General features: G+C 32.2%; 1 protein-coding gene across 1 annotated transcript; it reads right to left on the reverse strand.

The window, feature by feature from the left end:
* Positions 1–1,641: 1,641 nt before the first annotated feature.
* On the reverse strand, positions 1,642–14,003 carry LOC111302883 (uncharacterized). The gene is made up of 14 exons (XM_089742423.1): positions 13,877–14,003; positions 12,889–13,022; positions 12,298–12,540; positions 10,345–10,428; positions 5,906–6,097; positions 5,737–5,799; positions 5,541–5,645; positions 4,751–5,076; positions 4,023–4,118; positions 3,894–3,929; positions 3,722–3,772; positions 3,510–3,613; positions 2,371–2,990; positions 1,642–2,067 (listed from the first exon to the last, which is right to left on the reverse strand). Exons 1-8 carry the CDS (start codon positions 14,001–14,003, stop codon positions 4,939–4,941), a joined length of 1,086 nt encoding a protein of 361 aa, XP_089598549.1. The 3' UTR covers positions 1,642–2,067; positions 2,371–2,990; positions 3,510–3,613; positions 3,722–3,772; positions 3,894–3,929; positions 4,023–4,118; positions 4,751–4,938.
* Between the last annotated feature and the right edge of the window lie 49 nt (positions 14,004–14,052).

The following is a 14,052-nucleotide window of genomic DNA, read 5'->3' on the forward strand; positions in this document are numbered from 1 at the left end:
TTTTGTGGTTATCTTTCGGAGCTATTCCGTATCACGTTTTATGTAGTCGTAATAAGGGAGTAGGTTTTTTATTTTTGCCTACTCAAATGCGATAATATTGAGGATGATTTTTAAATTATAATAAATGTGTAAGTTTTAAAATTTTTAATTTTATTTGATGTATTTTTGAATTCTAAATTTATTAATTAATATAAATTTAGTAATTTAATTATTATGTATCATTATCTAAAATTAATTATATAGTTAATATTAAATACTATAAAATATTAAAATTAATATATTATATTAAATATTTTATTATAATTCAAGAGAGTTATTTGCACATTAATTCAAATTAATTTGGTTTCGTTATTTGCAAATTATCCTCTCCCTCTGTTATTTATTTATTTTTATAAACAGAGAATTATTAATTCAGTGGGTTTTTTTTTTTTTTTTTTTTTTTTTCTCTCCGGTGGGTCTTCTATATCATGTTGAGCCAAGTAGGGAAATGTCTCGGACTCAGTTTATTATGGAAGAATTGCTATGCAAAATATACAGGGCAGCTATTCAAAACTTGAGGACTTTCTTATCGCTGTGGAGGTTTAGTTAAATTTAGATTTAGGCAGTCCGTATATTATTGTCATGTTTGTTTTGTATCAAATATGTCTAAAATATAAAAATTATTATCATACATATTAAATATATATTTTAGTTTTTATTAAATTTATATATAATTTTTATTAAAATATTAAATCATAAATTTTTTAAAATATTTTTTAATGATTTTCGTGTTATTTAAAATTGTCGGTTCCAATTAAGGATTTCCTTGTGATTGAAGTGGTAAGAAGAGGTATTATCACAATTAAAAGCTTGATATTCCCTAGTTTTATTATTACTAGAGTGCCATTCCCTAGTTTTATTATCATTAGACTGCCACTGGCTTCGGGCTGACTGTCCGAAGTCATTGTTAATCGTTAGAAATATTCTGTCATAATTGATTTCATCATATATAGAGCATATAATTTTAGTCTTAATCTTGATAGATTGATCTCGATAATTGATCTCATCATACATAGAGCATTTAATTTTAGTCCTAATCTTAATCGATTGATCTTGTTGTAATCATTTGTTATGCTATGTTTAAATATAAAACATGCAAATATTTTAAAGTCAAATTATCAATTTGAATTTTTAATCCAAAGATATAGAGAAAATTAAATCATTAATTTCAAAGAACAAAGAGTGGTTTATCGTTTTACCCTGTAAGGTTACATGCTTATCATGATATTTTGTTCCTGAGTATTAGTAATACTACTATAACTTTGATAGCCGACACCATTCTTTTTAAAGCAAGCTAGATTTTTGCCCTCGCTTCGCCTAGGGGCTTTTCTCACAACATTATTTTCTCTTGATTTCTTTTCATTAGTAGAGAATAATGAAGCCCTTGATGCTTTCTTTCCCAACAATGTTCACCAATGACGCTTTGTTTTTGGCAGTTATAGTGGATTTAAATTCCTCATTTCATGTTTGCATGAAAAAATCGATGTTTGTTTGAACTTTGAAATGGCTTGATGCTGTTGAATCATATTGAATTGTACTGTTGAATCTTTTCTTTTTTTTGCAATCAAGGGTCATAACTCAGACTGTGCTAATTAAGTATAATTAAAGTTAAATGAGCCCCATATTCTCTGCCACCCCTACAAATTTCTTGCTGGGTTATTCCTTTATATCCTATTGGTTGGACGTGAAAAATGAATAGAACTGTTTAAGTGAGGCTGATCTGATCATCATCCTTAAAAATCTCAAGAAGTGAAGGCTTATTTTTGGCTTCCTAACCTATTGTATGGGACAAGGTAATGTATATGATCGTAAAAAAGGAAGAAAATCTTGATGATAAGTCTTATGATTGACTCTGAGTATACACAAGGCTGCAACCACTTGTTGGCTGTAAGCCCAATTAAATTCTAACAAGGATTCTCTAGAAAGCAAACCGCTCAAGCTGTGGTTGCTGCCTATACCTTCTCAGCAATATCGGGCAACTCAGCAGCAATCCCAACATCAGCAGAGTGCACAAATTTTGCAGGCTCACTGTCATAAGATGAATAAATTATTATGAATTGAAATTTGTAATAATATTTTCACCTCTATTTCCCTATCAATTCTTGCTTTCAATATAATTGCTAGAGGGAACGACGAATTAGATAAGTTTCATCACATTCTTATTTAAATAAGTACAAGCAAAATAAATGAATACATGTAAAAACCCACACATACAAAGATTTTTTCTTGCCGTCAGAAAAATTAGGAGTTCACTAACAACAACAAAAAATTTCGTCATTTGGAAATTAAATTGAAAAGAAATGTGTTCAAGAAAAAAGAACAATTGCAAACCTTCCACGTTGGCAGTTAGCAGCATAGACAAAGTAGTTCGTTTAGAGAGATCCAGCCCAACACCCTGACCCAAACTCCCAGCTTTCTTCAGTTGAGTCACCATTGCATTGAGCAGAATCCCTATGCCACATCCAATATCTAGCACCAGCTTCACTGTCGACCAATCGTTAACAGTTGCGAGGTGAAAATCTGCATGCAGGGGTTAGAAAAAAAGCAAACCTTCAAGGTTTGATGCTGTTGAGATGGAAAGAGAGATGGGTACTAAAGAAAGAGAGATCTGGCTTGACCCTGAGCTGCAAGATGACTTTCTTAATGTTAATGATGCTTCAATTTTCTATAGTGATTTCCCTTCCTGATTTCCCTTGCATGTCTTCTTCTTCATCTTCTTTGTCAACTCGGGCACCTATCAAGGTCATTGCATGTTCTTCTGCTTCTACCGCATCGTCTTCTTCCACGGCTTCTTAGGCAGTTTTGAAGTTATATGCTGATGAAGATGTGGAGACAAAGAATAATGGTTATGGTCATCAACATCGGCATCGTAATCATAATCAGCATGATCTGGTGGATGGAACACCAGCAGCTTTTGTAGGTTTAATGGGTTGTGTTTAGATGAAGATCACCTGTGGAAGAAAGACAATAAATTTTTTTGCTTAGAAAGCTTTCTCCCATTCCAGAAGCTTCCTACCCTTTCTTATTCCCCAAAAAGTAACACATTCCCGAGCATTTTACCAAATTTACCCATCAATCATTTTTAATTACTTTGTTGACCTGTACAAAAAATTAGGAGTTAGGGGATTACTTTTATTTATGTTACTGCCCGAGCTTTGGTTTGGAATTTTTATTAACATTTAATTAAATTAATTTGTAAAATGTGAGCACATTTAAAATGACAATAAAAAAAAGTATTGAACAATTAAAATGATATGAAACAACTCTTTCTTTTCATTATGAAATGACTTGTAATTTTCTAAACTGTCTGTATTTCTTGCATGATGTATGACATGTGCAATTTATAGGCATATTCATGGCAGACTATGCCTTCCATTTGAAATGCAATCATTGCCTACACAGCTCATAATGGAATCGGTTGACCTTTATGATGATAGATAGAAGATAATGAAACAATTATGACAGCTTACCACTTGATAAAGTACCACTAATGTTCAAGATAGTTTGGAAGCTGACTAAATGGAAAGCCCCAAAGTTTTGATAAAAAGGGTAGAAGTAGGCCAATGAATAATGCCTGCACTAAACATAGTATAATCACATTAACATCCAACCAAGATCCAAAATAGATTTAAGTGAAAATTGTCACACAACCTAATAATGTAACTCAATACACAGTACTTACTTGAAATGTAGAACCATAGGAATTTACAACAAATAGATCTAATGAACCACCCTGCAACCAACGCAAGAAAATATTCTTTAATACAATGCATGCACTCACACAATTTTTCTCAACTTTTTATGTTCAATTTGACCAACAAAATATAGGAACTTTCCAACAGTAAACATCATACTTTTAATCACTGTGCAGCATCCAATAAGATTACTTCCTGCAAATTATTAAATATCACATGTTACATGAATGTATTATATAGAACTTGGAAATGGTTAGCTACTTAAATTTCAGTAAGAAAACCAACAACCTTAAACATAGTATAAGCTGCTTGCAACAAAAAAGAAACTATCATCAATAGACTCCAAAATATCCCAGCTTCCTTCAATGACTAGTGCTGGATCCACTGCAGAAGTAAATATAGGCAATAAATCTAATTCTCAGTGTCTGGCACAGGTAGAACCATTATGAGAAAACTGGTAAATTAGATATTATAAAAAGGTTGTGATTGTGTCTTAAATCACCACAATTAATGCTCCATTTGGATAAGTGATCAGTGTGGCTCCTACCACATTGGCCACCCATCTAGAAGGAGCTTGAAACTAATAAAAATATATTTGTATTATTTGAATTAAATCTAAATAACGTTAGCAACTACAATACTTATTTGCCTTCAAAATTAATAGATTCACACAGAAGATGACATTAAAGTAATATGCCTGGGCTTTTTTACTAGGTTTACTTTAGTGTATTTGGTTAACACTAAAATAGAATCATTTAGGAATGAAAATAAGATAGAATGTATCAAAAACAGGTAGTGCACATTACAAACATGTAGAAAATTATACATATCTTGCTTTCTAAAATCAAGGAAAAAGTACAACAGTGCATTTTCTTTGAAAATTAGCTATCAAACCTTCATTGAAAAACTCCTAAACATAAGTTCTATGAACTTTGTACATTTTCATTCTTTAATAACCTATTATCATCTTAAAACTGCTATGTAATATTTAGAAAAAAATCTGCAAAAACTAAAACCTCATCTTCAAGACATTCACTTTTTGTTTTTGCAGATCCAAATCAGGCATAGTATCCTCAATCTAGCTTTTTTCACCAGGAAAATGAATTTTTGGTTTAGGTAAATTCACCTCTGAGTAGCTTTCACTACCTGAATGAACTCCAAGCCCTAGTTAGATGATGCAAACCTATTACAATCATAAGCGAGATCAGAAAATGATCAGCAAAGAAAGAATACCAGGGGGTGATAAAAGTGTTGTCTCAATGTTGAGGTTATCTAGCAATTGCATTGAAGAAAATAGGTATGTAGATTGGCCATGAAAATATTTTGTAATTGAACATTTGCCCTGCCAAAAATAGTTATAGAGTAACATATGATACATAATGTTCATCTCCATGTATGGTAGTCACTGCCTTCATGAATATCGTCTATAAAAACCATTAGACATTAGTTATCACCAATGTGCAGACACAGAACCAGTATGCTTGACCTCGTATCCATGAAAATAAAGAAAAAGAGGCTCCTTCATTTTTGATAAGGCTATACATTATTTCTTAAAATACCAAAAAGACCAAAGCACCATTTGTCTGATAAGAAGTATTTTATCAAATGACATGAATATTGTTATGATGTTATGCTCCTGTCCAAAGAATCATAGTTCGTAAATTAAGTTCACTTTTTTTCTCCAATGGTATAAAACTTCGTACATAAAAGTTGGAGTAGAAGGGAAGCATGATATCTTTTTTTTTTTTTTGGCCAAAGAAGAGAAGCACACTATAAAACAACAGAAAAGAAGGCAATACTGCATACTTTCAGTGAACCAACAGTTGCAGTTGTAGGAATCTCAACAAAGAGCTCTGGAACCTTGAAGGATTTGATACGAAGCTTCACTGAATAAAGCTTCACTGAATAAACCTTAAATAGAAAAGGAAAAAAAGTTAGAGCATGCCTGGATAATACTGGCATCAGATTAGATACTAATGCATTGTGCCAATGATCTTCATACCATTACGGTCTCTGGAGCCAAGATGTAGACCTGGACTTGTAAGTGAGGATGCCACTCTAACAGCTGCATGTAAGAGCTTGGAATATTCAGCTAAAAACTGAATATATCCCTAACGCCTAAGACTATAAAATAAAGAAAAATGAAAGCTAGCAGTGTTGTTTTATTGCACCTGCACTATAGTTGTCACCATTGCTTCTTTTATCAGCAGAATTAAATCTGTCATCAAACTGAAAGCCTTGATCAGGTGCAGAGAATGGGTATTGATTAAAGAACTACTTTCTCTTGAAAGGAGAGATCCTCTATGATCTTTGATGTGTATAACTGGTTCTTCCATTATGAAAAATTGTTTTTCGCGCCCTATCTAGAAACATCGGTTAATCAGAAAATGGCATTTAATCAAGAAGGTGGATTTATAATGCTAAAAAAACAAATATAGAAACGAATGCCTACCATATTCAGTAACATGAGCAAGAAGTTATTATTAGTCGCAAACTTCAGGGAATTCAATAGACTATATCATGACATCTACAGCTACATTCATACTACATGAGCAAAATCCAATATTAATAAAACCATAGATGGGCATATACCATTTCTAAAAGAAGCCCCACCATTCAAATTTGGAGATACTCTCCAATGTTTGGATGACAGGTTCTTAATTCTTCGATCTGACAAGTCAGATGGCAGCCTAAAGGCCTTCAATGTGGTGGCAGCCTGAGTGCACCCAATGTAATTTTCATCATCATCTATACTAACTGTCTTTATATTATTAAAATGCCTAGACAGACTGAGAGTTATCTAGTCTTTGAACAATGATGCCTTTAGTGTCAGCCAAATCTGCAACTCACCGTTTGAAGAGCTGAAAAATAGAATTAACTCAATTAATTAAATAAAAAGATTGCGCAAAAATTCAACCGTACTCCCCTTTCACCAACTCAGAAAATCATGTGTGCTCGAATCATGTATCAATGCATATTGATTTAAGCATGCATGTCCAAAAATACATAACAGTTCAAATTTCAAGGCAAAATGACTAAATCAGCAAGAACTGAAACAACAAAATGATACCAATTCATTAATTTTCACCTAAAACCTAAAAAGGTAACACAATTAACAGCTTAAATTTCACAACTCATACAAAAATCCCATAAGAAAATGTCAACAGCATAACAAAGAAAACTAAAAATTTATAAAATTCAAGTGAAAGAAAACAAAAACAGAAAAATAAAAAAATTTACATCCATTCTAAGGAGTATCATCAGGCTTGCAAAAAAATTCCCAAAATTAAAAAAATACCAAATCAAAAAGAAAAAGAAAGGAAGAAAATTGAGAAATACCCAAAAATGACAGCGTTCCAAAGCATGATATTATTAGCTTGAGCAGCCCCACCAATACCAACAAGTGGATCCTGCTGTAGCCTCTTGAAGTCTCTCATCAGCCTCTTCCTCGCTGGAGAGAAATAGCAGATACCATTTTGGACCTTAAAACAGCATTTTTGAAGAAACCCAGAGGGAAGCCATCAGAATGGGAAGCAAAAAAAAACACCAAGCTTCCTTCTTCTATTTTCCTTTCTCTTCCTCCTCCCTGTTTCTCTCTTTTAATTTTTTTTGATTGTCTTCTGGAGAAAGCCTTTTTTCTCCAACCCAAAGAAGCTTCTCACTTAAAGCTTAGGAGAAGCTTCTAAAGAATGCCCTTTCCAAAATTATTCCTTAATTTTTTTTATTTACTATGCTTATCTATCCTTCAAATTGGAGAATGGGATAGCTTTTATTTATCCTTATAGATACTAGAGTGCCATCGAACTTGGCGCTGGCCAACAATTTAACGAGTACTAGGTGGCAGGGCCATGCTTTGTCGTGAGCTTGTTTAAACTATGGGTATAAAATTTTTGGATATGAAAGAAAAGTTGTTAAAATGATAAGTGTTAAAGATAACCTTTACAGCCTAATAACGAAGAAAATATTGTTTAAGCTATGAACATAAAATTTTTAAAGTTAAAAGTTTATCTCAGTCAAACAATGATAAGAGTCAAACAATGGATAGGCAAAGCAAAATTCATGGGCCAAAGAAAAAGGGAAAAAGAAAATCTTTGACAGTCCTGCCTCTACTATAAAAATGTGATATGCTTCTCCCCTTAACCCACTAGAATGGCCACATTCAGCTTACCCACTGAAGCACACATGAACCTGGATGTTTTGTCGATAGTAAATGACATAGATATTTATCTACATAAGTTTATTATGACTGGAGCTAGTGCAGGGCAGCGGGGGGTTAAGTTTTTGGAGTAAGAACTGATTAACTGATTGAAGATAACAATAAGCATTTCCAGACATGCACTTCCAATAGCAAAAAAAATGGCAGGTGTGCAACACATAAACATTGCAACAAGAGTAGTATGATATGTAATGCCTACATAACATTTACAGGTGGAACAGAAAAATGCAAAGAAAGGTAAGCGAGCACAGGTAAGGTGGAGAAAAAAGAAAGAAGATGCCTTTAGTTTATTCTGATAAATCATCTAACCATAGCAACAAACACTTCTTGAGATACATATTGGTTCTTAATCATCAAGTGAATAAAACCAATAACCTTGTAAATTTATAGCAACTATAAGAGATATATCGGGACAACAAAATAAATGTGCCAAAACTCTTGAGAAAGAAAGTTAGTTGAAGTTGGGGGAAAACAAGGTAATAAGGAAAGGAATTCCATTTAACAACATGGGAACAATAAAAGGAGAAGTAGCATAAAAAAGATCATGAATTATAAGCTATTTGAACAATTATGTAATACATTGGCATCAAAATAAGTTTAAGTTTACAGATATAATAATCTAAAAAATAAATAACGCGCCCCATACTACATGCATCTACTCCTGCTTTTCATTTTGTACAAGTGTCAATCTCAGTAAAGAAAAGAACTTGACACTTTCTTCAAATACAAGCTTTTAGAAAAGTGTTCTTACCACTTCGAGTGTTAAGATGCTTGTAATTGTAACTAATGGAATAGACTCCAAGAAAAATCATAAACACAGAAATAAACAGGTAACCAAATATAATTTGTATTAATCGAAATCAAGAGCCCTCAAGTTCTTCTCTTTAGATATAAAAGGAAAATGAAAACGACTCTTAACTACTTTTCCAAACTTAGACATAAATCATAAACCAGCTTTCCCATTAAGAACACCATCATCCATCACAACAGCAAAAACAAATTAAAATAACTTAACAACTTTTTCAAACTTAGACATAAATTATAAACTAATTTTCCCATTAAGAACACCATCATCCATTAACGACAACCAATCTTTTGATAAGGTTTTAAAATCACAAAGGCTAAGGCTCATAATATCTAAAAAAAGAAACCAACAAAACAATGTCTAATACATAGACTCGCAGGTCACCAAATTGCAAGTTGTTTACCATGGTTTATCCCTTTCAAAATATACCTTCACAGGAAGAATTTCCATAACTAAAGCAAGTAGCAGGCTAATTTGTTTGTGCACCATTCCTTCACTGGCTCTTTAAAGGTGGTTTTCGAGTAAAGAAGAAATAAACAGGCGGAAAAATCTCTTTCCTACAATCCAAAATTACAGATTATGTCAGCACGTTAGTCGACCTATTGAAAATGGAGATTGTGTCCAACTTCTGTTTTTCTTTAAAAGCTTTCTATGTGCATATCCATTCAAACTACAATTTTTTCAAAGTTAGGGGTAAACCAACATGCAGAAGAAATTATGGAGAAATAGGACTTCAACTAATCTGCCACCTTCAACCAACCCTTTTGTAGCCTTCTCCAGAAAATCTTGAACCCTTTGACTTCCCTTTGGAGCAAATCCTACAAATTCTAGAGCCTTGACCTATAACAAGGAAAAATTATAGGTAAACACTTATGAACTTAATACGACCATCTTATCCAAGAGCATCACTTTTTCATAAAGAGTATCATGAAAATGAAGGGTCCTTTGAAAGCTTGTACCATATTTTTAGTAATAAAGCATTCGATAGTTGTTAGACATAAGCTACTCAATGAGAAGTGATTTCTATCTGAAGGCAGGTAACAAGGGATAGGGTGGTCAACAACAAAATCTTTCTCCCATATGATCTAGAAATACAAAATGAAAATAATTACCGGTCATATTCCATTCCCAATTAAAAAGGAAAAGAGGAGGGAGGGGAAAAGAAGTAAAAATTCACCTCAAAATTAGCCTTTTTTAGAGCATCCAGGCACTGTCTAGTCAACCTGATATCTGGAAGACCATCATCAATCTTAATTTCTGCTTGTATAAGTGATACTTTCATGTAAGATCAACTAATGGATACACATCAAACCAAGGAACATTTTAATGCTCTTTAGATGCCCACCTTAATTTTTTGATGTTTTTGGTTATGTGGATCAAAAGAATCAGTCACGCACAACTCATACATAGCAAAACACTGACCTAACTTTAGTACTTTATAAATCTCCTTGTAGCATCCATACTACACAACAGAGATAACAATCCAATCAAACCAGAAAAAATCAATATATGACAGAAACTTCATAATCCATTCTAACCATGATGAAAATAATCGTGATTGAGATAGGAAAAATTTTAAATTGACATACAGCATCCGTTGCATGGCAAGTAGCTTTGATTGCATAAATTGCATCAAAGCCGTTGTCAGAAAATGGCATCTTCATAAAGTCAACCTACATTAGACAACAGCAACAAGAAAACTAGTCATTGAATGCCTTCGCAGTTTACTTATCAACAATTTTACGACATACAATATTACACATTTGTAGTTCTCCATGGTGTGCAACATTTATTGCATATAAATATGTTAGTGCTTCACAACACAGGCACATGGTTTAATAATTTAAATTTATATATATATATATATATAGTAACTTGAACCAATATCAAATAAATCACTTGAAACAATATATATATATATATATTTATATCTAATATATATATATAGTAACTTGAACCAATATCAAATAAATCACTGTCGAAAATGTGCTGGCAAACAATCCCCCTCCATTCTTCCTCCTGCACCCCAGTCTCCCACCTACCAAACAGGCAGCTTTCTGTTTACAATTTAAATGATGATATCATATATAGATATAATAATCAATGTTTATTTTAAGGCCAAAGAAATGATAAACTTCAATCCATTCATTCTTGGAACCTTATTCCTTTGTAATCCTACATTAACTGATGACCAAGACTTCCAGATCCGTTGGTCTCAATCACATATTATTATTCTAAATTGACCTTAATTAGAACAAAATAAAAATAATAATAATAAAAAAGAGAAAAGAGATAATGCAAATCTAAAATCCTAATCTAATTTAGAAAGTCAAAAGTCCACAATCTATATTCCATTTGTTTATCTGCCTAGGGTTGGGTTGAATTGAAATTCCAATCAAATTGAAGCAAGCATTTGCTCCTTCCTATGATTCCACAATCTGCTTTCCTTTTCACTACAAATAATTATACCAAAAATAATAATCCTAACAATAATCTCACTGAAAATAAGCAATTATTTTCTATAAATCTTGAAACCTAAAAACTGTAATGCAATAAAATTTAGGAGTTTACCTTTGTTCATAAGAATCATAGTTGGCAGAATTAGTGAAATCGAGGGGAATAATTATTTGTGATATTCTATTTAAGAAAACAACGGCAAATATCAAACCCAATTTATACAACAGCAAAACAACTTCAACAGTAAAATCTTATAAACAACAAAAAAATAATAACTAATACTAAACATGGGTAAAATAATTTGGTCCAGACACAAAACAATATGGGTAATTCTATATGTGAATGGGGAAGCCAATCATAATCTTAGAAACGATAATCGAAACACAATGAAATTTACCAAGAATAGAGAACCCTTTATAAGTTATGTAAGCAGAGGATATTACCCTTGTCTTCAGAACAGTTTTACCATTAAGCACAGCAGTCAATCGATGCAAAAGAATTAAAAGCACAATTCATACACACAATGCAAGCATTCTTAACAATGTTATATTTTAAGGCTCTTCTCTTTTTTATGTTAAGAGGTGGGCTTTCATCCAAGTTCCAATTACATTTCTAGTATGAGCTTAAATCTGTAAATTTTAATCCAACAATCTTCCTGAAGAATTCAACTCACTCAAGCTTTAAAAAAATAATGAAACAGAATCATATCTTGATTTAGATTTTCTTGTATCTAAATTGCTAACAAAGTCAGAATACAAAAGGTACCCAAACCTATTCATTCAATCGAAAAGAACTTTAACAACAGAACGCTCTTTCTCAAGTTCATATTCTGTTACTAAAAAAAAAGGTTTATATAACTCTGTTGTTTTTCTGTTGTCCTTCCTCGTCCACTGATATTTCAACCTTGAGTTAATATTTACAGCATTTTACAATTTTAAAAAAATAGCCTTACCATTTTCATGGGCATCAGCAGATTGAAAATCTCCCATTTTATTATCATTATTGTAATCGTCAATTTCTAATTTTTCACCTGAAACGCTTGATTTCGAACTAACCCCTACTGATTCCCTATTCAGTGAACTTACCTCATGATCATCGCTATCTATAACTTTCTGGGGAACCCCATCACTCCCCCCTTTCTCGACTTGGTCGTTGTTGAATGTAGCGTTGGAACTGACCTCGATGCCACCGCAGCCGATGCGAGTGGCACCCCTGGTTCCGCATTGGATTTCTTTTCGCCAAATAGAATCAGTAACTATTTTGAGGAGGAAGAGGATAGTGATACCCTCCACATTGGATCCCCAATAGCGTGAACGGGCTAGAACTTTCTAGAACAGTTTAAGATGCCTTTAGTCTTAAATCACTCAAATTATTTTTAAGGACAATAATGAGAAAAATATAGCTTACCTAAAAATAACGTGCATGAAAAAAAAAAAAAAAAAAAACACAATTGAAACACAGAACTAACATCAAGAAAAACCTATCACCTCAAAAATATAAAAATTTTGATGAATACATGCAAATAAAGCAATGCATGAAAACAAAAACAATTAATCGAACAACAACGCTACACAAAAACAACAATGTCAAAACAACAACAACAACAAACCACCAACAAAAAACATGCCACCCAACAAAAAAAAAGGAAAAAAAAAAGAAAGACAACAGAAACTTACCTTGACGAACAAAACAAAGAAGAGAGAAAATACAATGAAAATGTTGAGAAAAAGAAAAGCAGGAACTAAAGAAGAAAAACACTCGGACCGCTTAAAACCAACATTCACCCATAAAATGACCAAAATTAACCTTTCTACATGTATTTATTACGTGGCTGACGTGGACAGTAATATCACAATAAAGGGACTGTTTTTTATATAATGGTATAGATTATAACCAATATTTTTACAATTGTCCAAAATCATATTGTTAATCATGCTAGAAATATTTCCTAAATACATGTCATAATTGATCTAACCATAAATAGAGCACATAATTTTAATTAATGATCACGTTATAAGGTAAGGTCATTTTCGTTATGCTATATTTAAATATAAAATATTCAAACATCGTTAAGCAAAATTATAAAATTGAGTTCATATGCAAAGGTGTAGAGAAGATAAAATCATATTTGCCATTTGTTTTTCTATTGCACAAATGCGCACTTTAACTAAAACAAAAAGCATAAAAAAATTATAACACTTTAAAATATATAAAACGTCTGCTTTTTGAATCATGGTTAAAAATTTCAGCACAATACTTAATTATTCATCTTAGATTGCTCAAAGTCCTAAAATCCCAACCATATTACTATTAAACCATCATTATATATATATATATATTGTTTTAAAACAATCAAAATTAGTATAATTAGTCAAAGTTTGATCAAATATCAAATTATGACGGACACTTGAAATTTCAATAGCACAAACTAAAAAAACACAACTCGATCAAAGATATTTAAAACCAAACCCAGTCTTTTTACAAACATTAAATATTTACCAACTCATTGTGAGATTAGATGATACCTTTGTGAAAGATTTTGGCGGTGGTTTCTTACTTCAAAAATAGAATATTAAGGGAAGGAAGGATAGGGTAGAAAAAGAGGAATGCTTCTTGCGTATTTTTTGTCAATCACAGGCGGTGGTCGATGGAAACAAAGATGACTCTCAGTGGAGGAGCGTTTTAAGAAATCTAAACCGATGAAAACTAAGAGCAAGTGAAGGGGAATAACATATTCAAATTTCAGGCGGTTTGAGGCAATGGAAGTGAAGTTTTTACGATTTGAAGCCATGACTTTCAGGTTCCAATCTAGTTTTTTTTTTTTTTTTTTAATTTAGAAA

This window comes from Durio zibethinus, chromosome 13 (assembly GCF_047325235.1).
Source record: "Durio zibethinus cultivar Kanyao isolate XHJ-2024 chromosome 13, ASM4732523v1, whole genome shotgun sequence".
Taxonomy (NCBI): domain Eukaryota; kingdom Viridiplantae; phylum Streptophyta; class Magnoliopsida; order Malvales; family Malvaceae; genus Durio; species Durio zibethinus.

Coding starts and splice junctions, on each gene's coding strand:
- LOC111302883 (XM_089742423.1), bottom strand. CDS start 14,003: ATGGCTTCAAATCGTAAAAACTTCACTTCCATTGCCTCAAACCGCCTG. Junction 12,541..12,888: donor TCTTTGTTTTGTTCGTCAAG/GTAAGTTTCTGT, acceptor AAACTGTTCTAG/AAAGTTCTAGCCCGTTCACG. Junction 10,429..12,297: donor TAGATAGCGATGATCATGAG/GTAAGTTCACTG, acceptor TGTCTAATGTAG/GTTGACTTTATGAAGATGCC.